Source organism: Oncorhynchus mykiss, chromosome 22 (assembly GCF_013265735.2).
Source record: "Oncorhynchus mykiss isolate Arlee chromosome 22, USDA_OmykA_1.1, whole genome shotgun sequence".
NCBI classification, from domain to species: domain Eukaryota; kingdom Metazoa; phylum Chordata; class Actinopteri; order Salmoniformes; family Salmonidae; genus Oncorhynchus; species Oncorhynchus mykiss.
This window is the reverse complement of record NC_048586.1, coordinates 14,082,224-14,108,747: the sequence shown is the minus strand read 5'-3', so window position 1 is coordinate 14,108,747 and position 26,524 is coordinate 14,082,224. Positions and strand designations below refer to the sequence as shown.

Below are 26,524 nucleotides of genomic sequence, written 5' to 3'. Positions count from 1 at the left end.
AAGTCTCCACCAGTAGCTTACTATAAAGGACCATTTAGGTCCATAGTTCTACAACAACCAACACAAAATGTTTCCTTTTATAGTTTTTATTACAAAATTAAAACAATACATATTCCCATCACCATACAGTGCATTCAGAAAGTATTCAGACCCCTTCCCTTTTCCACATTTTTTTACACCTTATTCTAAAATCAATTAAATAAAAACATTTCATCATCAATCTACACAGAATGACAAAGTGAATTTTTTTTTGCAAACAATGACAAACAGAAATACCTTATTTACATAACTTATTAGACCCTTTGCTATTATACTCGAAATTGAGCTCAGGTGCATCCTGTTTCCACTGATCACCCTTGAGATGTTTCTACAACTTGATTGGAGTCCACCTGTGGTCAATTCAATTGGACATGATTTGGAAAGGCGCACAGCTGTGTGTAAGGTCCCACAGTTGACAGTGCATGTCAGAGCAAAAACCAAACCATGAGGTCAAAGAAATTGTCCGTAGAGCTCTGAAACAGGATTGTGTCGAGGCACAGATCTGGAGAAGGTTACCAAACAATGTCTGAACACAGTGGCCTCCATTATTCTTAAATGGTAAAAGTTTGGAACCACCAACTCTCCCCAGAGCTGGCCGCCCGGCAAAACTGAGCAATTGGGGGAAAACGGCCTTGGTCAAGGAGCTTACCAAGAACCCGATGGTCACTCTGACAGAGCTCCAGAAATACAGGTGTGCTAAACTTGTAGCGTCATACCCAAAAAGAATCGAGGCTGCAATCGCTGCCAAAGGGGTTTCAAAGTACTGGGTCTGAAAACCTAAGTAAATGTGAGTTACATTTTTTTATTTGTAATAAATTTGAAAACATTTCTAAAAACCTGTTTTTGCTTTGTCATTATTGGGTATTGTGTGTAGATTGAGGTAAAAAAAAAAAACTGAATCGATAGAATAAGTTTAACGTAACAAAATGTGGAAAAAGTCAAGGGGTCTGAAAACTTTCAGAATTCACGGTATATACAGAAATAGCAGTCTGACTATAGTAAACAATGTACACAAACACTAAAGGTGAAGCGGCTCTATTGGGAAACTGTCTTCAGGTCAGCTTTTAGTTTGTCTCTGTTCCCAAGGTGAAAGTTCCCGTAGAGTCACAGTACCGTGTCCATAAGAAAGCACTTACAGGGAGTGGATCAGATCTTAGATCGCTGTCTGCTTTGTTATAATGGTTTAGGGGTTAGAAAAGAAACACTGTAGCAGCACACGAACCAAGTATAGCAACTGATCTCAGGTCAGTTTTAAAATATGTCCACAATAGGCTACTGTATCAGTGGTGCGAGTGTTCATAGATTGGAATCATCTCATACTTCCTCAAACAAGTTATCAGCTGTGCTCCAGAGTGTGCAGTCAAAGAGAAGAGGTGGTTAACTGGTCTCAGATCAGCTTTGACAAGTGTCTCCCAGCTGAATGCTCCCGGTCACATGGGCAATGAAACAACGAAGCAGGTATATCCCCGAAAAATGGAGAGAACTGTCAATTAGGAGAAAGAGAGAGAGAGAGATCAGTATATAACTGCTTCAAATTTTTGAAGACATCCAAACATATTTGCATGTATAGAATTGGCGAGGCCTGCTATACACAACACAGAGTAATGAAGTAGTTGTCAAAGTGAGAAAGTAGGTTTGCCTACCTGTGAAGAATGACAGTTAACATACTAGGGTATGTGTATGTACAGTTAACATACTAGGGTATGTGTATGTACAGTTAACATACTAGGGTATGTGTATGTACAGTTTACGAGCCATTATAACGGGGCCCTTCCGTGTTAGTAAATTAGCGCATTAGTGTGCTGGTATCTGTAGAGTAGCACCTCAGTGGGTCTGTTATCAGTTAGTTACTGGTGTGAGATATTCTTCCGACACTCAACCTCTATGGAATGTGCAGCCGGACGAAACCCCCAAGGCCTTGCCCCGAGAGTGTGAGTGACAGTCAGTCAATCTCTCACACACACACACAGTGTCACTCCTGCACACGGTCATTCCCCTCCCTCCAATTTCAATGACAGTGTGCAGTCAGGTCTATGTGTGTGCCCAACCATACGTGTGTGTCACTGCCACCATTATCTTGTCTTATCTGATCACTGATAGCCATCTGACCCAATTAGATAGGTAGGTTTTATTTACACAAATGCACTTTCACAGTTTGCAATAAAGACGACTGAACTGCACTGCAGCTCATAATATAATATGTAAGCTGCACTGTGACATAATCCAGCCTGTCCTTTCCTGTCACCTAAAGAATTAGGAAGACAGGTTAGTCAAACTACAGCACTAAACGATGGCACACTTTCTGGTATACAGTGAAGGCAACAGAGATTTTACAGTACAATATCACCGTACTGTATGGTGTGGTTGGCATGACGATGGAACTGAAGCATATCGTTCCATTAGCGAAAAGGATGAACAAGAAATATCTGAGATGATAGGCTATATACATGGTGTACAAAACATTAAGAACACCTTCCTAATATTGAATACTGTACTGTCTTTGTATCCATTGATGTAATTCATGTTCTGTTGCATTTTTTTATACTTACATAGGCTATTCATCTAAATACAGACTATACCAAACATGAAGAACCCCTTCCTAATATTGAGTTGCACCCCCTTTTGTCTTCAAAACAGCTTCAATTTGTCGTAGCAGGGACTACAAGGTGTAGATGCTGGTCCATGTTGACTCCAATGCTTCCCACAGTGGTCATGTGTGCTGGATGTCCTTTGAGTGGTACACACATTCTTGATACACACGGGAAACTGTTGAGCTTGAAAAACCCTTCAGCATTCAAAAGGCACTTAAATATTTTGTCTTGTCCATTCACCCTCTGAATGGCACACATACAAAATCCATGTCTCAATTGTCTCAAGGCTTAAAAGCGCTTCTTTAACCTGTCTCCTCCTCTTCATCTACACTGTTTGAAGTGGATTTAACAAGTGACATCAATAAGGGATCATAGCTTTCACCTGGATTCACCTGGTCAGTCTATGTCATGGAATGTTTTGTACACTCAGTGTACATTTTGTATGTAAGCAGTCAGCATGCAGCCACACTTTCTTCCTGTAGACGACGACAATTCCATCTGTGACGACCTTGGTCTAGTCATGTGATTGCTACAATGACATGAGTGAAATGAGTGAGAGGGTGTGTCAGTCGGTCTTTTTTCAAATAAGTGAGACTCTGTGACTAACTCCATGGCCTTGAATATTGAGCAATAGTAATGGCTTATTTTTGTAAGCACTAACTCCGCCATGGCTTGTTAAGCCTATGGGGAAAGGAATGGTGGTTTTGGAGGGTTTTCTGATAAATGCAGAAAATAAAAAAAAAGGTATTAGGAGATCATAAATGCATCATAATTCCCCAAAAGTGACGTTAGCTGAAAGATTATCTGATAAAAAAAATAACTTTTCAAGACATATGTATTTTTTTTAAAATCAGATAATGTTCTTCAGCTAACGTCACTTTTTGGGAATTTTTAAGCATTTATGTAATCAAAACGAGCACATAAATGCTCCATAATTCCTAAAGGTCATTAACTCACAGAACAAAACATCTCCTGTGTTAACCTTACTTTCGGTATTTATCCCAAAACCCCACTCTTTCCCCATTCATTTCCGTCATAGCAATGGCCGTACGAACCAGAGGTAACACATTGTTTAGGACTATAAAGGCGAGCTCTATAACGATGTGTGTGTAATTCTGACATCACATTGACATTCTGACATGGCAAGTTCACAGTGACAAGCCATCAGTCTAAAAAGAGAGATATATATGGTGCAAAATTTACTGAAAATAGTAGGGTGTGTGGGTGCCTCACCTGACCAGGAAGGGCTGTGGGAAGCATCTAACAGTTTGTGTTATGGCGTCCTGAAGTTGCAGCAGGTTAGTCAACAGCACCCCCTGGCGGCACTTATCAATCTTGGTCACCACAATCTGCGTCACACACCATGACAAAGATGCCTCATTAACAAGTTCTGATAGGCTATACGATCATGAATGAATAAACAGGTTCTCATTGTGTCCTAGTCTAAATCAGACACTGTGTTCCCAATTCCCAAGCAAAACAAATGGTTCTGAGGAACAATAGCGAATGTTTTTTGCTCATCTTCTGGGTGGTTTAGGACGCTGCAAGTGGCAAGGGCTAGGCCTGGATTTTATTTGCAATATGACAAGTGCATCCACTCATTCCATGTAAGTACATCAATGGGATCATTTTAATCTGACGCCAGTCCTTTAGTCTGTTGTGGCTCCACAAGGTGGATATAAGCTTTATTTAAGATCCCCGTTGACATCATTTTAGTTATGTGGTCAAAGTGCTTAATAACCTGATAGCTTGAATAATTTACAGCTCCATGCATTAAAGCACAGGACAGGGCCAATCAATAATGGCCGGATCCAGGACTGCAGTTTTTAAATAGCTGAGTGGGACAAGTTAGAGCGTTCTACATGAAACTGCGCTCTACAGTGAGTGGGATGGAACATAACACACTAAGGAGGAGAGGGACAGAAAAGGCTTAAATGGCATGCAATGAAAATGGAGAACCTAGATTACAGCAAAATTATGTAAACTTAACATATACAAGGACACAAAACAAAACACTGAGTTGTTTAACAATGCCCTCTTGCCATATATACAGTGCCTTGCGAAAGTATTCGGCCCCCTTGAACTTTGCGACCTTTTGCCACATTTCAGGCTTCAAACATAAAGATATAAAACTGTATTTTTTTGTGAAGAATCAACAACAAGTGGGACACAATCATGAAGTGGAACGACATTTATTGGATATTTCAAACTTTTTTAACAAATCAAAAACTGAAAAATTGGGCGTGCAAAATTATTCAGCCCCTTTACTTTCAGTGCAGCAAACTCTCTCCAGAAGTTCAGTGATGATCTCTGAATGATCCAATGTTGACCTAAATGACTAATGATGATAAATACAATCCACCTGTGTGTAATCAAGTCTCCGTATAAATGCACCTGCACTGTGATAGTCTCAGAGGTCCATTAAAAGCGCAGAGAGCATCATGAAGAAAAAGGAACACACCAGGCAGGTCCGAGATACTGTTGTGAAGAAGTTTAAAGCCGGATTTGGATACAAAAATATTTCCCAAGCTTTAAACATCCCAAGGAGCACTGTGCAAGCGATAATATTGAAATGGAAGGAGTATCAGACCACTGCAAATCTACCAAGACCTGGCCGTCCCTCTAAACTTTCAGCTCATACAAGGAGAAGACTGATCAGAGATGCAGCCAAGAGGCCCATGATCACTCTGGATGAACTGCAGAGATCTACAGCTGAGGTGGGAGACTCTGTCCATAGGACAACAATCAGTCGTATATTGCACAAATCTGGCCTTTATGGAAGAGTGGCAAGAAGAAAGCCATTTCACATAAAAAGTGTCATTTAAAGTTTGCCACAAGCCACCTGGGAGACACACCAAACATATGGAAGAAGGTGCTCTGGTCAGATGAAACCAAAATTGAACTTTTTGGCAACAATGCAAAACGTTATGTTTGGCGTAAAGGCAACACAGCTGAACACACCATCCCCACTGTCAAACATGGTGGTGGCAGCATCATGGTTTGGGCCTGCTTTTCTTCAGCAGGGACAGGGAAGATGGTTAAAATTGATGGGAAGATGGATGGAGCCAAATACAGGACCATTCTGGAAGAAAACCTGATGGAGTCTGCAAAAGACCTGAGACTGGGACGGAGATTTGTCTTCCAACAAGACAATGATCCAAAACATAAAGCAAAATCTACAATGGAATGGTTCAAAAATAAACATATCCAGGTGTTAGAATGGCCAAGTCAAAGTCCAGAGCTGAATCCAATCGAGAATCTGTGGAAAGAACTGAAAACTGCTGTTCACAAATGCTCTCCATCCAACCTCACTGAGCTCGAGCTGTTTTGCAAGGAGGAATGGGAAAAAATGTCAGTCTCTCGATGTGCAAAACTGATAGAGACATACCCCAAGCGACTTACAGCTGTAATTGCAGCAAAAGGTGGCGCTACAAAGTATTAACTTAAGGGGGCTGAATAATTTTGCACGCCCAATTTTTCAGTTTTTGATTTGTTAATAAAGTTTGAAATATCCAATAAATGTCGTTCCACTTCATGATTGTGTCCCACTTGTTGTTGATTCTTCACAAAATACAGTTTTATATCTTTATGTTTGAAGCCTGAAATGTGGCAAAAGGTCGCAAAGTTCAAGGGGGCCGAATACTTTCGGAAGGCACTGTATATATATATATATATATAAAAACACACACACACACACACACAGTGGGGCAAAAAAGTCACCAATTGTGCAAGTTCTCCCACTTAAAAAGATGAGAGGCCTGTAATTTTCATCACAGGTACACTAACTATGACAGACAAAATTAGAGAAAAAAAATCCAGAAAATCACATTGTAGGATTTTTTTTTATTTGCAAATTATGGTGGAAAATAAGTATTTGGTCACCTACAAACAAGCACGATTTCTGGCTCTCACAGACCTGTAACAACTTCCTTAAGAGGCTCCTCTGTCCTCCACTCGTTACCTGTATTAATGGCACCTGTTTGAACTTGTTATCAGTATTAAAGACACCTGTCCACAACCTCAAACAGTCACACTCCAAACTCCACTATGGCCAAGACCAAAGAGCTGTCAAAGGACACCAGAAACAATATTGTAGACCTGCACCAGGCTGGGAAGACTGCATCTGCAACAGGTAAGCAGCTTGGTTTGAAGAAATCAACTGTGGGAGCAATTATTAGGAAATGGAAGACATACAAGACCACTGATAATCTCCCTCGATCTGGGGCTCCATGCAAGATCTCACCCCGTGGGATCAAAATGATCACAAGAACGGAGAGCAAAAATCCCAGAACCACACGGGGGGAACTAGTGAATGACCTGCAGAGAGCTGGGACCAAAGTAACAAAGCCTACCATCAGTAACACACTACGCCGCCAGGGACTCAAATCCTGCAGTGCCAGACGTGTCCCCCTGCTTAAGCCAGTACATGTCCAGGCCCGTCTGAAGTTTGATCCAGAAGAAGATTGGGAGAATGGCATGTGGTCAGATGAAACACAAATAAAACTTTTTGGTAAAAACTCAACTCGTCGTGTTTGGAGGACAAAGAATGCTGAGTTGCATCCGAAGAACACCATACCTACTGTGAAGCATGGGGGTGGAAACATCATGCTTTGGGGCTGTTTTTCTGCAAAGGGACCAGGACGACTGATCCGTGTAAAGGAAAGAATGAATGGGGCCATGTATCGTGAGATTTTGAGCATGACAATGATCCCAAACACACCGCCCGGGCAACGAAGGAGTCGCTTCGTAAGAAGCATTTCAAGGTCCTGGAGTGGCCTAGCCAGTCTCCAAATCTCAACCCCATAGAAAATCTTTGGAGGGAGTTGAAAGTCCGTGTTGCCCAGCAACAGCCCCAAAACATCACTGCTCTAGAGGAGATCTGCATGGAGGAATGGGCCAAAATACCAGCAACCTTGTGAAGTCTTACAGAAAACGTTTGTCATTGCTAACAAAGGGTATATAACAAAGTATTGAGAAACTTTAGTTATTGACCAAAAACTTATTTTCAACCATAATTTGCAAATAAATTAATAAAAAAAATCATACAATGTGATTTTCTGGATTTTTTTTATTCTCATTTTGTCTGTCATAGTTGGTGTACCTATGATGAAAATTACTGGCCTATCTCTTCATTTTAAGTGGGAGAACATGCACAATTGGTGGCTGACTAAATACTTTTTTGCCCCACTGTGTCTGTGTGTGTGTGTGTGTGTGTATGTGTGTGTATATATATATATACACACTTGAAGTCGGAAGTTTACATACACTTAGGTTGGAGTCATTAAAACTCGTTTTTCAACCACTCCACAAATTCCTTGTTAACAAACTATGGTTTTGGCAAGTCGTTTAGGACATCTACTTTGTGCATGACACGTAATTAACAACAATTGTTTACAGACAGATTATTTCACTGTATCACAATTCCTGTGGGTCAGAAGTTCACATACACTAAGTTGACTGTGCCTTTAAACAGCTTGGAAAATTCCAGAAAATGATGGCATGGCTTTAGAAGTCTCTGATAGGCTAACTGACATTTAAATCAATTGGAGGTGTACCTGTGGATGTATTTCAAGGCCTACCTTCAAACTAAATGCCTCTTTGCTTGACATCATGGGAAAATCAAAAGAAATCAGCCAAGACCTCAGGGAAAAAAATGTGTTCATCCTTTGGAGCAATTTCGAAACGCCTGAAAGGTACCACGTTCATCTGTACAAACAGCACGCAAGTATAAACACCATGGGACCACGCAGTCATCATACTGCTCAGGAAGGGGACGCGTTTTGTCTCCGAGAGATGAACGTTCTTTGGTAGGAAAAGTGCAAGTAAATCCCGGAACAGCAAAGGACCCTGTGAAGATGCTGGAGGAAACAGGTACAAAAGTATCAATATCCACAGCCACTGCTCCAAAACCACCATAAAAAAGCCAGACTACGGTTTGCAACTGCACATTTTTTTTAATTTTTTTAAATTTATTTATTTTTTATTTCACCTTTATTTAACCAGGTAGGCTAGTTGAGAACAAGTTCTCATTTGCAACTGCGACCTGGCCAAGATAAAGCATAGCAGTATGAGCAGACAACACAGAGTTACACATGGAGTAAACAATTAACAAGTCAATAACACAGTAGAAAACAAAGGGGGAGTCTATATACAATGTGTGCAAAAGGCATGAGGTAGGCGAATAATTACAATTTTGCAGATTAACACTGGAGTGATAAATGATCAGATGGTCATGTACAGGTAGAGATATTGGTGTGCAAAAGAGCAGAAAAATAAATAAAAACAGTATGGGGATGAGGTAGGTGAAAATGGGTGGGCTATTTACCAATAGACTATGTACAGCTGCAGCGATCGGTTAGCTGCTCAGATAGCTGATGTTTGAAGTTGGTGAGGGAGATAAAAGTCTCCAACTTCAGCGATTTTTGCAATTCGTTCCAGTCACAGGCAGCAGAGTACTGGAACGAAAGGCGGCCAAATGAGGTGTTGGCTTTAGGGATGATCAGTGAGATACACCTGCTGGAGCGCGTGCTACGGATGGGTGTTGCCATCGTGACCAGTGAGCTGAGATAAGGCGGAGCTTTACCTAGCATGGACTTGTAGATGACCTGGAGCCAGTGGGTCTGGCGACGAATATGTAGCGAGGGCCAGCCGACTAGCGCATACAAGTCGCAGTGGTGGGTGGTATAAGGTGCTTTAGTGACAAAACGGATGGCACTGTGATAGACTGCATCCAGTTTGCTGAGTAGAGTGTTGGAAGCCATTTTGTAGATGACATCGCCGAAGTCGAGGATCGGTAGGATAGTCAGTTTTACTAGGGTAAGCTTGGCGGCGTGAGTGAAGGAGGCTTTGTTGCGGAATAGAAAGCCGACTCTTGATTTGATTTTCGATTGGAGATGTTTGATATGAGTCTGGAAGGAGAGTTTGCAGTCTAGCCAGACACCTAGGTACTTATAGATGTCCACATATTCTAGGTCGGAACCATCCAGGGTGGTGATGCTAGGTGGGCATGCGGGTGCAGGCAGCGATCGGTTGAAAAGCATGCATTTGGTTTTACTAGCGTTTAAGAGCAGTCGGAGGCCACGGAAGGAGTGTTGTATGGCATTGAAGCTTGTTTGGAGGTTAGATAGCACAGTGTCCAATGACGGGCCGAAAGTATATAGAATGGTGTCGTCTGCGTAGAGGTGGATCAGGGAATCGCCCGCAGCAAGAGCAACATCATTGATGTATACAGAGAAAAGAGTCGGCCCGAGAATTGAACCCTGTGGCACCCCCATAGAGACTGCCAGAGGACCGGACAGCATGCCCTCCGATTTGACACACTGAACTCTGTCTGCAAAGTAATTGGTGAACCAGGCAAGGCAGTCATCCGAAAAACCGAGGCTACTGAGTCTGCCGATAAGAATATGGTGATTGACAGAGTCGAAAGCCTTGGCAAGGTCGATGAAGACGGCTGCACAGTACTGTCTTTTATCAATGGCGGTTATGATATCGTTTAGTACCTTGAGTGTGGCTGAGGTGCACCCGTGACCGGCTCGGAAACCAGATTGCACAGCGGAGAAGGTACAGTGGGATTCGAGATGGTCAGTGACCTGTTTGTTGACTTGGCTTTCGAAGACCTTAGATAGGCAGGGCAGGATGGATATAGGTCTGTAACAGTTTGGGTCCAGGGTGTCTCCCCCTTTGAAGAGGGGGATGACTGCGGCAGCTTTCCAATCCTTGGGGATCTCAGACGATATGAAAGAGAGGTTGAACAGGCTGGTAATAGGGGTTGCGACAATGGTGGCGGATAGTTTCAGAAATAGAGGGTCCAGATTGTCAAGCCCAGCTGATTTGTACGGGTCCAGGTTTTGCAGCTCTTTCAGAACATCTGCTATCTGGATTTGGGTAAAGGAGAACCTGGAGAGGCTTGGGCGAGGAGCAGCGGGGGGGGCGGGGCTGTTGGCCGAGGTTGAAGTAGCCAGGCGGAAGGCATGGCCAGCCGTTGAGAAATGCTCATTGAAGTTTTCGATAATCATGGATTTATCGGTGGTGACCGTGTTACCTAGCCTCAGTGCAGTGGGCAGCTGGGAGGAGGTGCTCTTGTTCTCCATTGACTTCACAGTGTCCCAGAACTTTTTGGAGTTGGAGCTACAGGATGCAAACTTCTGCCTGAAGAAGCTGGCCTTAGCTTTCCTGACTGACTGCGTGTATTGGTTCCGGACTTCCCTGAACAGTTGCATATCACGGGGACTATTCGATGATATTGCAGTCCGCCACAGGATGTTTTTCTGCTGGTCGAGGGCAGTCAGGTCTGGGGTGAACCATGGGGACAAAGATCGTACTTTTTGGAGAAATGTCCTCTGGTCTGATGAAACAAAAATAGAACTGTTTGGCCATAATGCCCATCATTATGTTTGGAGGGAAAAGGGGGATGCTTGCAAGCCTAAGAACATCATCCCAACCGTGAAGCACGGGGGTGGCAGCATCATGTTGTGGGGGTGCTTTGTTGCAGGAGGGACTTGTGCACTTCAGGAAATAGATGGCATCATGAGGGAGGGAAATTATGTGGATATATTGAAGCAGCATCAGTCAGGAAGTTAAAGCATGGTCGCAAATGGGTCTTTCAACAATGACCCCAAGCATACTTCCAAAGTTGTGGCCAAATGGCTTAAGGACAACAAAGTCAAGGTATTGTAGTGGTCATCACAAAGCCCTGACCTCAATCCTATAGAAAATGTGTGGGCAGAACTGAAAAAGTGTGTGTGAGCAAGGAGGCCTAGAAACCTGACTCAGCTACACCAGCTCTGTCAGGAGGAATGGGCCAAAATTCACCAACTTATTGTGGGAAGCTTGTGGAAGGCTACCCAAAACTTTTGACCCAAGTTCAACAATTTAAAGGCAATTCTACCTAATACTAATTTAGTGTATGTAAACTTCTGACCCACTGAGAATGTGATGAAAGAAATAAAAGCTGAAAGAAATCTCTTCTATTACTCTATTACTCTTCTATTACTATTAATGAAGTGGTGATCCTAACTGACCTAAGACAGCAAATTTTTACGAGGATTAAATGTCAAGAACGTGAAAACCTGAGTTTAAATGCATTTGGCTAAGGTGTACGTAAACTTCCGACTTCAACTGTATGTGTGTGTATGTATATATATAAATAAATATTCAATTAAAACAGAGGCTATAGAGGTTAATCTCACCACGTAAGGCCGACTGAACTCTTCACACATCTCCAGGGCGATCATATCTGCCTCTTGCAGCCCAACACTGCCGTCCACCAATAGGAAGGTCCTTACCAGACTGATAGAAATGTAACACAGCAGAGGGAAGCATGATCATGTCACACAAACAGACAAATGCATTCGATCTACATCAAGACTCTCCAACCCTGCTCTTTGAGAGTTACCGTCCTGTTGGTTATCAAGCACACCCAATTCTAATAATTAGCTGGTTTATAAGCTGAATCAGGTTAGTTTACAACTGGGATTGGATCGCAAACCTACAGGAGGGTAGCTCTCCAGAAACCGGGTTGGAGAGCCCTGATCTACACTGAACAAAAATAGAAATGCAACATGTCAAGTGTTAGTTCCATGTTTCATGAACTGAAATACAAAATACCAGATTTTTTCCATACACAAGTTTTCTTTCCAATTTTGTGCACAAATGTATTTACATTCATATTAGTGAGCATTTGTCATTTGGCAAGATAATCCATCCACCTGACAGGAGTGGCATATCAATAAACAAATTAATCAGCATGATCATTATACAGGTGCACCTTGTGCTGGGGACAATAAAAGGCCCCTTTAAAATGTGCAGTTTTGTCACACAACACAATGCCACAGATGTCTCAAGTTGAGGGAGCATTCAATTGGCATGCTGACTGCAGGAATGTCCACCAGAGCGGTTGCCAGAGAATTTAATGTCCATAAGCTGCCTCCAATGTCATTTTAGAGAATTTGGCAATACGTCCAACCGGCCTCACAACCGCACAGTCCAGGATCTCCACATACGACTTCTTCACCTGCGAGATCGTCTGAGGGGTGGGGGAGGTGCTGAGGAGTATTTCTGTCTGTAATAAAGCCCTTTGTGGGGAAAAACTCATTCAGATTGTCTGGACCCTATGCCCTCTCAGGCCCACCCATGGCTGCACCCCTACCCAGTTATGTGAACTTCACAGATTAGGGCCTAATGAATTCATTTAAATTGCCTGATTTCCTCATATGAACTGTAACTCAGTAAAATATTAGAAAATGTTGCATGTTGCATTTAGATTTTTGTTCAGTATACTTACTGTACATTGATTGACGGCCACATAACGTAAAGCTAAAACATCCCGAATACCTACTTTTTTCTTGTACCCAGATAGTGCTCCACCATCTCCACAAAGTCCTTGGGAGCCCTGTATCCATAACCAGGCATGTCCACCATAGTGAAAGCTTTGCCCACTTTGAAAAAGTTCATCTTCTTGGTATGGCCCTGAGAGAGAATGGATAAAATGCCAGGTAGTGAAAGTAACTTAGAGAATGTATGGAATGAGACAGAGCGATAACACAATGTAGGACCCCCCCCCCCAATAAACAACAGATCTTAGTTTACTCACTGGTGTTTTGGAGACTCGAATTTCTACATCAGGAGCCAGGGAGAACAGAGCTCTGATGAGAGACGACTTCCCCACATTACTCCTGCCGATGAAACACACCTGGCAACGCATAGACAATCACCATGATCAATATTACAACACAAACATCCAAAAGGGTGTAAGGACCTAAACAACAAGCTGACCAAATTGAAAATATTAAATATACTACAGCTCAAACGTTTGGGGTCACTTCGAAATGTCCTTGTTTTTGACAGAAAACTTTTGTTTCTGGCTATTTTGAGCCTGTAATCGAACCCACAAATGCTGATGCTCCAGATACTCAATTAGTCTAAAAGGCGGGCCAGTTTATTGCTTCTTCAATCAGCACAACTGTTTTCAGCTGTGCTAACATAATTGCAAAAGTGTTGTCTAATGATCAATTAGCCTTTTAAAATGATAAACTTGTATTATTTAACACAACGTGTCATTGGAACACAGGAGTGATGGTTGCTGATAATGGGCCTCTGTACACCTACCATATTCCATTCAAAATCAGCCGTTTCCAGCTATAATAGTAATTTACAACAATAACAAATGTCTACACTGTATTTCTGATCAATCCGATGTTATTTTAAAATGGGAAAAAAAAAAAAAAAAAAAAAAAAAAAAGTGCTTTTCTTTCAAAAACAAGGACATTTCTAAGTGACCCCAAACTTTTGAACGGTAGTGTGTATATATACACATGAAAAAAAGAGTTTTTTTTGTATTATCACTTTGAAGTTAAAGCTTAGTGTGTGTAGATATTTGAAAACTAGATAAGTTCACCTTAAAGTATATTCTGCGATGCTGAGCACACTGCTTTGGGTTTGCAACTGTGTGTTGCCAGCCATGATATAAAATCTGTCATTTGTAGAGATATGACAGTGTGCTACTGTAATATCCCTGGAGTCCCAGCGGACAAATCAGAGCTGCTGGAGCCATCTGTCTCTGACACAAGATGGAGTCTGTCTGACACAAGATGGATGCAGAGAGCCGCTCCCCCATGTTGCCGGGGGATAAATCACACCGACAGGGGAGAGGTGGTGAGCCGAGCGGTAACTAAAACCACGTGTCTCACAATCACTGAACCCTCTGGCTCTGCACCACTCCTCTCTCCAAACATCTTTCCATTTGGAACTGCGGGGAAGAATCTAGGTTCAAGTCCTGGTCTGACTGAGGTTACACGAATACATTTCAGAATTGAGTTAATTTATTAAGCCATGGCCAATGTTCACTTCATTCCATTCTTATAAGCATAAGAGCATGAAGGAGGGGGCGAGGGTTAATCTGCCCATTCCACACACTTAGTCATCCCCCCCAGTCTTCCACCCACCCACACGTGCCCCCACACACTCCAGACCCGGGTTCAAATATATTTGAATTTTTGTTATTTAATATACTTTTTCCTCCTGTGTATTTTAGTATTTTCACAGCCCCCCAAAAAATGTTGTATGCAAGTACAGTACCAGTCAAAAGTGCAGGCACAGCTACTCATTCAAGGGTTTTTCTTTATTTTTACTATTTTCTACATTGTAGAATAATAGTGAAGACATCAACACTATGAAATAACACATATGAAATAATGTAGTAACCAAAAAAAGTGCTTAAATTATTATTTTTTTAATCTAAATATATTTTCTATTTGAGATTCTTCAAAGTAGCCACCTTTTGCCTTTGACAGCTTTGCACATGCTTGTCATTCAACCAGCTTCACGAGGTAGTCACCTGGAATGCATCTCAATTAACAGTTGTGCCTTGAAAGATGTTCCACAAATCAACTATTTTCTTGATGCATTTGAGCCAAATCAGTTGTGTTGTGACAAGGTAGGCGTGGTATACAGAAAATAGCCCTATCTGGTAAAAGACCAAGTCCCATATTATGGCAAGAACAGCTCAGATAAGCAAAGAGAAAAAAAGACAGTCATCATTACTTGAAGACATGAAGGTCAGTCAATCTAGAAAATTTCAGGAACTTTCAAAGTTTCTATAAGTGCAGCCGCAAAAACAATCAATCGCTACGACGAAACTGCCTCTCATGAGGACCACCACAGGAAAGGAAGACCCAGAGTTACATCTGCTGCAGAAGATAAGTTCATTAGAGTTACCTGCCTCAGCAATTGCAGCCCAAATAAATGCTTTACAGAGTTCAAGTAACAGACACATCTCAACATCAATTATTCACGCAGTCTCCTCGAATCAGGCCTTCATGGTCGAATTGTAGAATGGCGCTGGAGGGGTTGCCTGACGTTTTAAGTGCTCCTAACCAACTGTGCTATTTTGTTCGCTTTTTATTTAGTTGTTCACTACTTATTTTATACATAATGTTGCTGCTACCGTCTCTTATGATCGGAAATAACTTTTGGACATCAAAACAGCGATTACTCACCAAGAACTGGAAGAAGCTTTTTCCTTTAACGAGTCCGACGCAAAGAATATACTGCTTTCTCAGGAACAGGCCCAAATCCCTGTCATTTGCGTGAAGAAGAAAAGATGGAGAAAAAGGGGGCGGAGGTCGGGCTGCCATCTGAGAATTTGTAGGCGAACGAGTAAACCCCCACTGCCATCCGTTCTATTGGCCAACATACAAGCATTGAAATATAAAATCGACCTTGACCTACGATCAAGATTATCCAACCAACGAGATATTAAACTCTAATGCTTATGTTTCACAAGTCATGGCTGAACAACGACGACACGGATAAAATAAAGCTAGTGGGATTTCCCGGCAGAACAGAGAATCTGCGTCTGGTAAGACAAGGGGTGTGTTTCTATTTTTCAATAACAGCTGGTGCGGGATGTCTAATATTAAAGCAGTCTCAAGGTATTGCTCGCCTGAAGTAGAGTACCTTATGATAAGCTATAGACCACACTATCTGTATTATTTGTAGCGGTCTATTTACCACCACAAACCGTTGCTGGAACTAAGACCGCACTCAACCAACTGTATAAGGCCAATAGCAAACAAGGAAATGCTCATCCAGAAGTTGCGCTCCTAGTGGCCGGGGAGTTTACTGCAGGCAAACTTAAATCCATTTGACCCAATTTCTACCGGCATGTCAAATGTGCAACCAGAGAGAAAAAAGACAACTCTGGACCACCTTTACTCCACACACGTGTACAAAGCTCTCCCTCGCCCTCCATTTGACAAATCTGACCATAATTATATCCTCCAGATTCCTGCTTACAAGCAAAAACTAAAGCAGGAAGAACCAGTGACTCACTCAATACGGAAGTGGTCAGATGACGCGGTAAAAATTCAAAGCCGCGGGGCCAGACAGATTACCAGGACATGTACTTAAATCATGTGTGGACCAACTGGCAAGTGTCTTTACTGACATTTTCAACCTCTCCCTGGCAGTATGTAATACCTACATGTTTCAAGCAGACCACCATAGTCCCTGTGCCCAAGGATGTGAAGGTAACCTGCCTAAATGATTACCGCCCCGTAGCACTCACGTCGGTAGCCATGAAGAGCTTTGAAAGGCTGGACATGGCTCACATCAAAAGCATCCTCCCGGACACCCTAGACCCACTACAATTCGCATACCGCCCCAACAGATCCACAGATGACACAATCTCAATCGCACTCCACACAGCCCTTTCTCACCTGGACATAAGAAACACCTATTTCAGAATGCTGTTCATTGACTACAACTCAGCATTCAACACCATCGTGCCCACAAAGCTCATCACTGAGCTAAGGACCTTGGGACTAAACACCTCCCTCTGCAACTGGATCTCCTGACAGGCCACCCCCAGATCTGCCATGCTGACCCTCAAGACTGGGGCCCCTCAGGGGTGTGTACTTAGTCCCCTCCTGTACTCCCTGTTCACCCACGACTGCATGGCCAAATACGACTCTAACACCATCATTAAGTTTGCTGACGACACAACAGTGGTAGGCCTGACAACTGACAACGATGAGACAGCCTATAGCGAGGAGGTCAGAGACCTGGCAGTGTGGTGCCAGGACAATAACCTCTCCCTCAAAGACAAAATAGCATATTGTGGACGACAGGAAAAGGTGGGCTGAACAGGCCCCCATTATTATATATATTTTTATTTATTTCACCTTTATTTAACCAGTTAGGCTAGTTGAGAACAAGTTCTCATTTACAACTGCGACCTGGCCAAGATAAAACATAGCAGTGTGAACAGACAACAACAGAGTTACACATGGAGTAAACAATAAACAAGTCAATAACACAGTAGAATTAAAAAATAAAAAGAGTCTATATACATTGTGTGCAAATGCACGAGGAGGTAGGCAAATAATTAATTTACATCGGAGCTGTAATGGAGCAGGTTGAGAGCTTCAAGTTCCTTGGTGTCCACATCACCAACGAACTATCATGGTCCAAACACACCAAGACAGTCGTTAAGAGGGCACGACAACACATTTTCCACCTCAGAAGATTGAAAAGATGTGTCATGGGTCCCCAGATCCTCAAAAAGGTATACAGCTGCACCAGAGAGCATGGTTGCATCACCGCCTAGTATGGAAACTGCTCGGCATCTGACCATAAGGCGCTACAGAGGGTAGTGCGTACGGCCCAGTACATCACTGAGGCCGAGCTTCCTGCCATCCAGGACCTATATACTAGGCAGCGTCAGAGGAAAGCCCCCCAAAAATGGTCAGAGACTCCAGTTACCCAAGTCATGGACTGTTCTCTCTGCTACCTCACGGCAAGCGGTACCGGAACACCAAGTCTTGGACCAAAAGGCTCCTTAGCAGCTTCTACCCCCAAGCCATAAGACTAATTATTCAGCAATCAAAAAAGGGCCACCGGACTATTGACATTGACCCCCCCCCCCCCCCCCCCCCCCCGTTAAGAATGGAGGAGGTGTGATGGTGTGCTTTGCTGGTGACACCATCATTGATTTATTTAGAATTCAAGGCACACTTAACCAGCATGGCTACCACAGCATTCTGCAGCGATATGCCATCCCATCTGGTTTGCGCTTAGTGGGACTATTCATTGTTTTCTACAGGAGAATGACCCAACACACTGTGTAAGGGCCATTTGACCAAGGCGGCGAGTGATGTAGTGCTGCATCAGATGACCTGGCCTCCACAATCACCTGAACTCAACCCAATTGAGATGGTTTGGTATGAGTTGGACCGCAGAGTGAAAGAAAAACAGCCAACAAGTGCTCAGCATATGTGAGAACTCCATCAAGACATTTGGAAGAGCATTCCAGTCGAAGCTGGTTGAGAGAATGCCAAGAGTATGCAACGCTGTCCTCAAACAATTTTCAAATATTTTTCCAAAACATATTTCAAATGCCCTGAAATAATCAGTACTAAAAGTTTGGCAAAAAAGGCAAATGTTTATATACAATTCTGTGAACAGAAAATCAAGATGGAGGATAGCCTTATGTCTCATCTAGGGTCAGCAACATCTGTTTCACTCTTGATCTCTGGTCCAGTCGTCAAACAAAATCAAACAACCAAAGTCAACACTGTGGTAACATGATTGCTGCTTTTGCTAATTTTGAAGACACAACCTCTGAAGAAAAGGATAATGATGCCGAAGAGGAAGGTTTGCAACCTGTAAGTTCCACTGACCTTGAAGTTCACTTTCCACAGCATGAAAGATGCTTTGCTCACACACTATAGCTCACCATTAGACTGCCATAAATCTACAGATAAAGGCTTTGGAAATGGCTTTGCTGAGGTTATTACTGTCTCGCACTATCCTAAGCCCACATTTGCACAGGATCACTTTAGTGTGTCCCCTACAGTGCCTTCAGAAAGTTATCATACCCCGTGACATAGTGCACATTGTTTTGTTACAGTCTGAATTCAAAATGGATTAAATATATATTTTTATCTACACACACACACACACACACACACACACACACACACACACACACACACACACACACACACACACACACACACACACACACACACACACACACACACACACACACACACACACACCATAATAACCAAGTGAAAGCATGTTTTTAGAAATATGTTTGCTAATTTATTGAAAACTAAATACAGAAATATTTTGTTTACATAAGTATTCACACACCTGTCAATACTTTGTAGAAGCACCTTTGGCAGCGATTACAGCTGTGAGTCTTTCTGGATAAGTCTCTTAGATCTATCCACACGTGGAATGTGCAATACTTGCCCATTATTGTTTTAAACATTATTCAAGCTCTGTCAAATTGGTTGTTAATTATTGTTAGACAATTCTTTTCAGGTCTTGCCATAGATTTTCAAGTAGATTTAAGTCAGAACTGTATCTCGTCCGTTCAGGAACATTCACTGTCTTCTTGGTAAGCAACTCCAGTGTAGATTAGGTTATTGTACCTCTGAAAGGGGAAAGCATCTCCCAGTGTCTGGTGGAAAGCAGACCGGGTTTTCCTCTAGGATTGTGTTATGGGATTTATATGAATAATGACTAAATTATGTATACATTTAACGTAGAACTATAACTAAACAGAATACTACCCTGTCACTGTATGAATCTTATTATAATCAAAACACTGAATATAATGCGTGTAGTTTTAGTCAAGAATTAGAACAAGGACTTTCTGTTCCTTGTTAGAAACTAATCAAATCAAATTTATATAGCCCTTCGTACATCAGCTGATATCTCAAAGTGCTGTACAGAAACCCAGCCTAAAACCCCAAACAGCAAGCAATGCAGGTGTAGAAGCACAGTGGCTAGGAAAAACTCCCTAGAAAGGCCAAAACCTAGGAAGAAACCTAGAGAGGAACCAGGCTATGTGGAACCATAATGGAGCTATCGTCAGACCGGCTGGAAGACTGTGTTCCTTACAGGACATTCTGTCCCCACCCAGGGAGGGGAGAGACCTTGGGCTTGTAGTAGATTGTTTAACAGGTGGCAGACAATGTGAGAAGGCTTGTGAACTATATTGCCATTGTATCTGAGAGGAGGGACATTTGACGAAATGCGAGGTATATAAACCAATGTACATGGTATTATGACCAGAGCGCTCGAGAATTAACGCTATTGGTTAATGTTGATGACTGGTCTCTGTCTATTTTATGTAAATAAGAACCTTACAAATTCTTATAAAACGGACAGTGTTTTAATTGAATTGGTTAATGAACACATAGGAACTAAATTCCTCTAACAGACTGTACCTAGCTCCATTACATTTTTTTTTATCCTGTAAAACTCCCCAGTCCTTAACGATTATAAGTATACGTATAACATGATGCAGCCAACACTATGCTTGAAAATATGGAGAGTGCTACTCAGTAATGTGTTGTATTTGATTTGCCCCAAACATAAGAAAAACAGGAAAATCATGTTAAACACTATTATTGCACACAGAGTCCATGCAACTTATGTGACTTGTTAAGCACATTTTTACTCCAGAACTTATTTAGGCTTGCCAAAACAATGAGGTTTAATACTTAGGGGCGGCAGGTAGCCTAGGGGTTAGAGCATTGGGACAGTAACCGAAACGTAGCTAGATTGATTCCCGAGCTGACAAGATAGAAATCTTTAGTTCTGCCCCTGAACAAGGCGGTTAACCCACTGTTCCTAGGCCGTCATTGTAAATAAGAATGTTGTTAACTGACGTTGCCTAGTTAAATAAAAGGTTACAATTTTTGTTTTCATCCTCAAATTATATAGACTCTTAGACTTCATTTGACACACAGTTTGACTAGCTTTGGGATACATCGGAATCTGTGTATTGGTTGAACTCCCTGAGTTGTGTGTCGTTCCTGTGGGTGGTGACGGAAAATAACCATACCACAATATAGCCGTTTCCTGTCAACAAAGGCAAATGTATAATCTTTAGGAAATTGTGTGTCCCATGGTGTTTATACTTCCATACTATTGTTTGTACAGATGAATGTGGTACCTTCAGGCGTTTGGAAATTGTTCTACAATTTATTTTCCCATGATGTCAAGCAAAGAGGCACTAAATTTGAAGATAGGCTAATAGACGTAATTTGAGTAAATTGGAGGTGTACATGTGGATGTATTTCAAGGCCTATCAGAATCTTCTAAAGCCTTGACATCATTTGACATTTTTCAAGCTGTTTAGAGGCAGTCAACTTAGTGCATGTAAACTTCTGACCCACTGGAATTGTGATACAGATGATTTCACTTATAATTGACTGTATGTAAACAATGGTTGGAAAAATTACTTGCGTCATGCACAAAGTAGATGTCCTAACCGACGTGCCAAAACTATAGTTTGTTAACAAGAAATGAGTGGAGTGGTTGAAAAACAAGTTTTAGTGACTCCAACCTAAGTGCATGTAAACTTCCGACTTCAACTGTACATATTCCAGCATTCTCTGCAGTTGTGGAGTGGCTTTTCCAACAGAGGACGTATCTTCAGACCAGATCGCTGCTCCATGTCTGACAAGCTTTTTGAAACCCTGATGTTTTAAAAAAAATGTTTAACAATAACATCTTTTCATCTTTCTTGAGACACCAATGTTAAATTGAAGCTGCATATTGTGATCTAAAAGTGAAATAAGACCTTGCCTATACAAGTGTTTTTTATTTCAAATCAAACTAGTATGTACATTCACAACTATTTTAAAATACATCCAACACACATCCCTCCACCTACCTCTGGCTGGTTCTGTGAGGGCGCGTGTTCCATCCTCACGGCGGAGGTGTGGTAATCAATCTTGTGTGAGGAGGACGGGGAGAAGAGTTTCTCTGCCTTGGTTATGTCCTCCACACTGGGCTGGAAGAGCTGGAAGTGGCCCCTATCCACTGAACAAGCCAAGTGGGGCTCCAGCTCACTGAAGGGAAACAGCAGGCCCCGGAGCTTCCTCTGGGGGAGCAGGGAGGCTTGATGGAAAGAAGCCAGATTGTGGGCACCCTGCTGGGATGCAGTCCAAAATCCAGTCCCTGGCTTTAGCCATAGCCTCCTGCAGAACATCTTTTGTTTGATGTGTGAGCTGCAAAGGTATGATGTCTTATAGGTTATCTCTGTGTATTTTTTTTATATAGTAACAATTGTTGGTTGACTGTTTTCGTATACCACTATGCACTGCCCTCACACAAGTGTAGGCAATTGTCATTATCACCTAAGCACTTTAATAATAATACAATGGGTTTGGCACATCTCTTGATGCTCTGATAAAGTCACAACTGTCGGAACGCGTTTGCCTGCCCGGACGAAAATAAAAAGGTGAAATGAAGGTGACGTCTTTTAAAAATATTGTGCCGTCGTTTCCCAATGTTCATGAACTTGGGATTTAATGGGTAACGTTAGGTTAACACATGACATGGCTATTATTACATTTTATGGCAACTAGCTAGCTATCTGTTCACTTCGCAATTCTTAATTAATTAAACTTACCCAATGACTTGCTGAAATACTACGCCAATAATTCCTGCGCGTTTAAATGTGACAATACATATATTGATCAAATTACGAAGAGATGCATTGTTACACGTACATTTTCTAGTCAACGTCCTCCATGTTTGATTTTTGATGGTTACATTGAAATGCAACCGGCAGACAAAAGTTGACACGATTGTAGTTCCGCCTTAAAACCACCCTCTCCATTCTCGAAGTCTGTTTCTTCTTCGATGAGGTATAAAGGCAGCCACTAAATATTGTATTACCGCCACCTACTAGACTGGAGTGGAACTCCCTTATACTTTGCATGGAAAAATAAATATATAAACAAATACCCTACAATCTAACACTACACTCACACAAAAATAAAAAATAACACCACCCTAGTCCACTATTTAAATCTATTTAGTCCTACCTCAGGCCAACAACCTGAAAGGATGGGACTCCACCACTTAACACACCCAGTAACTCTTCTGATGTTAAGTCATGCACACCAAATACCTCTCTGCAGCTACCACAACCTCCATGTTCTGTGACCTACATTCTATCCCTGCTGTACAGTTAATAACCATTGCTATAAATGCTAAAAATCCAATCTTACTGAAACATATATCACTTGTTGGCCTATCCCTCTGTACTGGTACAGATCTACTACAACACCACTCCGCTCAGGATCCCTCCACCTTGACCCATCTTCCCGTACTTTCCCCAATGCTACACATTCCTTTGTCCTCATGGCCTTCTGCACACTTCTCACACCTAGGAACATCCCTTCTACACACTGCTGCCACATGCCCATAAGCTTGACACCTGTACCAACGTAATGTATTCGGCACAAGAGCTCGTACAGGATAACGTATATCCTAACATCACTATGTCGGACAAACATCAAAACTCAAAAGAACAGACAATGACTCTTCTGTTTCACCACTCATGCCACCATGTTTCTTTCCCCCATTCGTCTAACACGGAGCGCCTTCTCCTTCCGACCAGCAGAAACACAAACAATTATCACAAGACCACTTCTGGTTAACCTTACTGATTCCACAGCTCCCAACTCTGTTTTCACCCACCCTGAAACCACAAATGGATCAGCCAAAAGGCAAGGGTCCACTTTTTCCAAAACATATTTCAAATGCCCTGAAATAATCAGTACTAAAAGTTTGGCAAAAAAGGCAAATGTTTATATACAATTCTGTGAACAGAAAATCAAGATGGAGGATAGCCTTATGTCTCATCTAGGGTCAGCAACATCTGTTTCACTCTTGATCTCTGGTCCAGTCGTCAAACAAAATCAAACAACCAAAGTCAACACTGTGGTAACATGATTGCTGCTTTTGCTAATTTTGAAGACACAACCTCTGAAGAAAAGGATAATGATGCCGAAGAGGAAGGTTTGCAACCTGTAAGTTCCACTGACCTTGAAGTTCACTTTCCACAGCATGAAAGATGCTTTGCTCACACACTATAGCTCACCATTAGACTGCCATAAATCTACAGATAAAGGCTTTGGAAATGGCTTTGCTGAGGTTATTACTGTCTCGCACTATCCTAAGCCCACATTTGCACAGGATCACTTTAGTGTGTCCCCTACAGTGCCTTCAGAAAGTTATCATACCCCGTGACATAGTGCACATTGTTTTGTTACAGTCTGAATTCAAAATGGATTAAATATATATTTTTATCTACACACACACACACACACACACACACACACACACACACACACACACACACACACACACACACACACACACACACACACACACACACACACACACACACACACACACACACACACACACACACACCATAATAACCAAGTGAAAGCATGTTTTTAGAAATATGTTTGCTAATTTATTGAAAACTAAATACAGAAATATTTTGTTTACATAAGTATTCACACACCTGTCAATACTTTGTAGAAGCACCTTTGGCAGCGATTACAGCTGTGAGTCTTTCTGGATAAGTCTCTTAGATCTATCCACACGTGGAATGTGCAATACTTGCCCATTATTGTTTTAAACATTATTCAAGCTCTGTCAAATTGGTTGTTAATTATTGTTAGACAATTCTTTTCAGGTCTTGCCATAGATTTTCAAGTAGATTTAAGTCAGAACTGTATCTCGTCCGTTCAGGAACATTCACTGTCTTCTTGGTAAGCAACTCCAGTGTAGATTAGGTTATTGTACCTCTGAAAGGGGAAAGCATCTCCCAGTGTCTGGTGGAAAGCAGACCGGGTTTTCCTCTAGGATTGTGTTATGGGATTTATATGAATAATGACTAAATTATGTATACATTTAACGTAGAACTATAACTAAACAGAATACTACCCTGTCACTGTATGAATCTTATTATAATCAAAACACTGAATATAATGCGTGTAGTTTTAGTCAAGAATTAGAACAAGGACTTTCTGTTCCTTGTTAGAAACTAATCAAATCAAATTTATATAGCCCTTCGTACATCAGCTGATATCTCAAAGTGCTGTACAGAAACCCAGCCTAAAACCCCAAACAGCAAGCAATGCAGGTGTAGAAGCACAGTGGCTAGGAAAAACTCCCTAGAAAGGCCAAAACCTAGGAAGAAACCTAGAGAGGAACCAGGCTATGTGGAACCATAATGGAGCTATCGTCAGACCGGCTGGAAGACTGTGTTCCTTACAGGACAGGACATACACACCTACCACCTCCCATACTTCGACCTCAATCACTTCCATTTCTCCTCCTGTCTTCAGCTCACTCAGTTTACACTTACATTCTTTTTTAACAAGCCATCTCCCTTTTTGACATTTTTCGCCGACTCAAGCTCACCCTCTTCCTCCCTCTCTTAGACCTCCTCTGCCTATCTTTTTCCCTCCATTCCATTCCAGTCTCCTTATGATAATACTTCACTTCTCCTGACATACATCTTGTTCTTGCCTTCTCAAGGGACCCCATTGAACCGGCTCACAATCTCCGTACAATCAGCACAAAACCCTCAGGATGTAATGCTCAACAGTGCAGCCCACTTATAAAGCAGTTGCTTCATCTTGATGTTCTTCTTTATCAAAAGCTACCACAACGCTTTTCGATTTCCAGCAAGTGTGCTCTTCCAACCACCATCCACCGTCTGAAATCCCTGTCAGCATTGAGTTTCTGCATGAACAGTTATTTCTAACTTCATGTCACTCATATATATTGTTGATGTAGTCCCAAAAAATGCCTCAGCATTAGTCCCCCCCCCCCTCCAAAAAAAGTATTTATAGATTATTTACAGTTAGTTACTCTAGCCACAATGCTTTTGTTTTGCAATTTACGCACAATACCTGTAACGGTTTTCTACTATCTCCTCCTCTGACGACGAGGTGTAGCAAGGATCGGACCAAAATGCAGCGTGGTAATTTTGATGCATGTTTAATAACCGAATAAACACGAACAATACAAAAACAACAAACGTAACGTGAAAACCTAAACAGCCTATCTGGTGACAACAAACACAAAGACAGGAACAATCACCCACAAACACACAGTGAAACCCAGGCTACCTAAATATGGTTCCCAATCAGAGACAATGACTAACACCTGCCTCTGATTAAGAACCATATCAGGCCAAACATAGAAATAGACAAACCAGACACACAACATAGAATGCCCACCCAGCTCACGTCCTGACCAACACTAAAACAAGGAAAACACACACGAACGATGGTCAGAACGTGACAGTACCCCCCTCCAAGGTGCGGACTCCGGACGCACAACCTAAACCTATAGGGGAGGGTGTGGGTGGGCATCTGTCCGCGGTGGCGGCTCTGGCGCTGGACGTGGACCCCACTCCATAATAGTCTTAGTCCACCTCCTTAGCGTCCCTAGATAGGCGACCCTCGCCGCCGACCTTGGCCTAGTAGTCCTCACCAAGGGCCCCACTGGACTGAGGGGCAGCTCGGGACTGAGGTAGCTCGGGACTGAGGGGTAGC

General features: G+C 42.1%; 1 protein-coding gene across 2 annotated transcripts; it reads right to left on the bottom strand.

The window, feature by feature from the left end:
* Positions 1 to 70: 70 nt before the first annotated feature.
* Positions 71 to 22,787, bottom strand: gtpbp8 (GTP binding protein 8 (putative)). Of its 2 annotated transcripts, none has more exons than XM_021578995.2 (7): positions 22,667 to 22,787; positions 21,826 to 22,162; positions 13,222 to 13,320; positions 12,967 to 13,097; positions 11,819 to 11,918; positions 3,864 to 3,979; positions 71 to 1,522 (listed from the first exon to the last, which is right to left on the bottom strand). In XM_021578995.2, exons 2-7 carry the CDS (start codon positions 22,141 to 22,143, stop codon positions 1,432 to 1,434), a joined length of 855 nt encoding a protein of 284 aa, XP_021434670.2. In that variant the 5' UTR covers positions 22,144 to 22,162; positions 22,667 to 22,787; the 3' UTR covers positions 71 to 1,431. The 2 variants fall into 2 exon arrangements, with proteins under 2 accessions (XP_021434670.2, XP_021434669.2); XM_021578994.2 differs by having other exon boundaries at positions 22,567 to 22,731.
* Positions 22,788 to 26,524: the final 3,737 nt, after the last annotated feature.

Coding starts and splice junctions, on each gene's coding strand:
- gtpbp8 (XM_021578995.2), bottom strand. CDS start 22,143: ATGTTCTGCAGGAGGCTATGGCTAAAGCCAGGGACTGGATTTTGGACT. Junction 11,919..12,966: donor TATCTGGGTACAAGAAAAAA/GTAGGTATTCGG, acceptor CATTTCTATCAG/TCTGGTAAGGACCTTCCTAT. Junction 1,523..3,863: donor CCACAGCCCTTCCTGGTCAG/GTGAGGCACCCA, acceptor CCTAATTGACAG/TTCTCTCCATTTTTCGGGGA.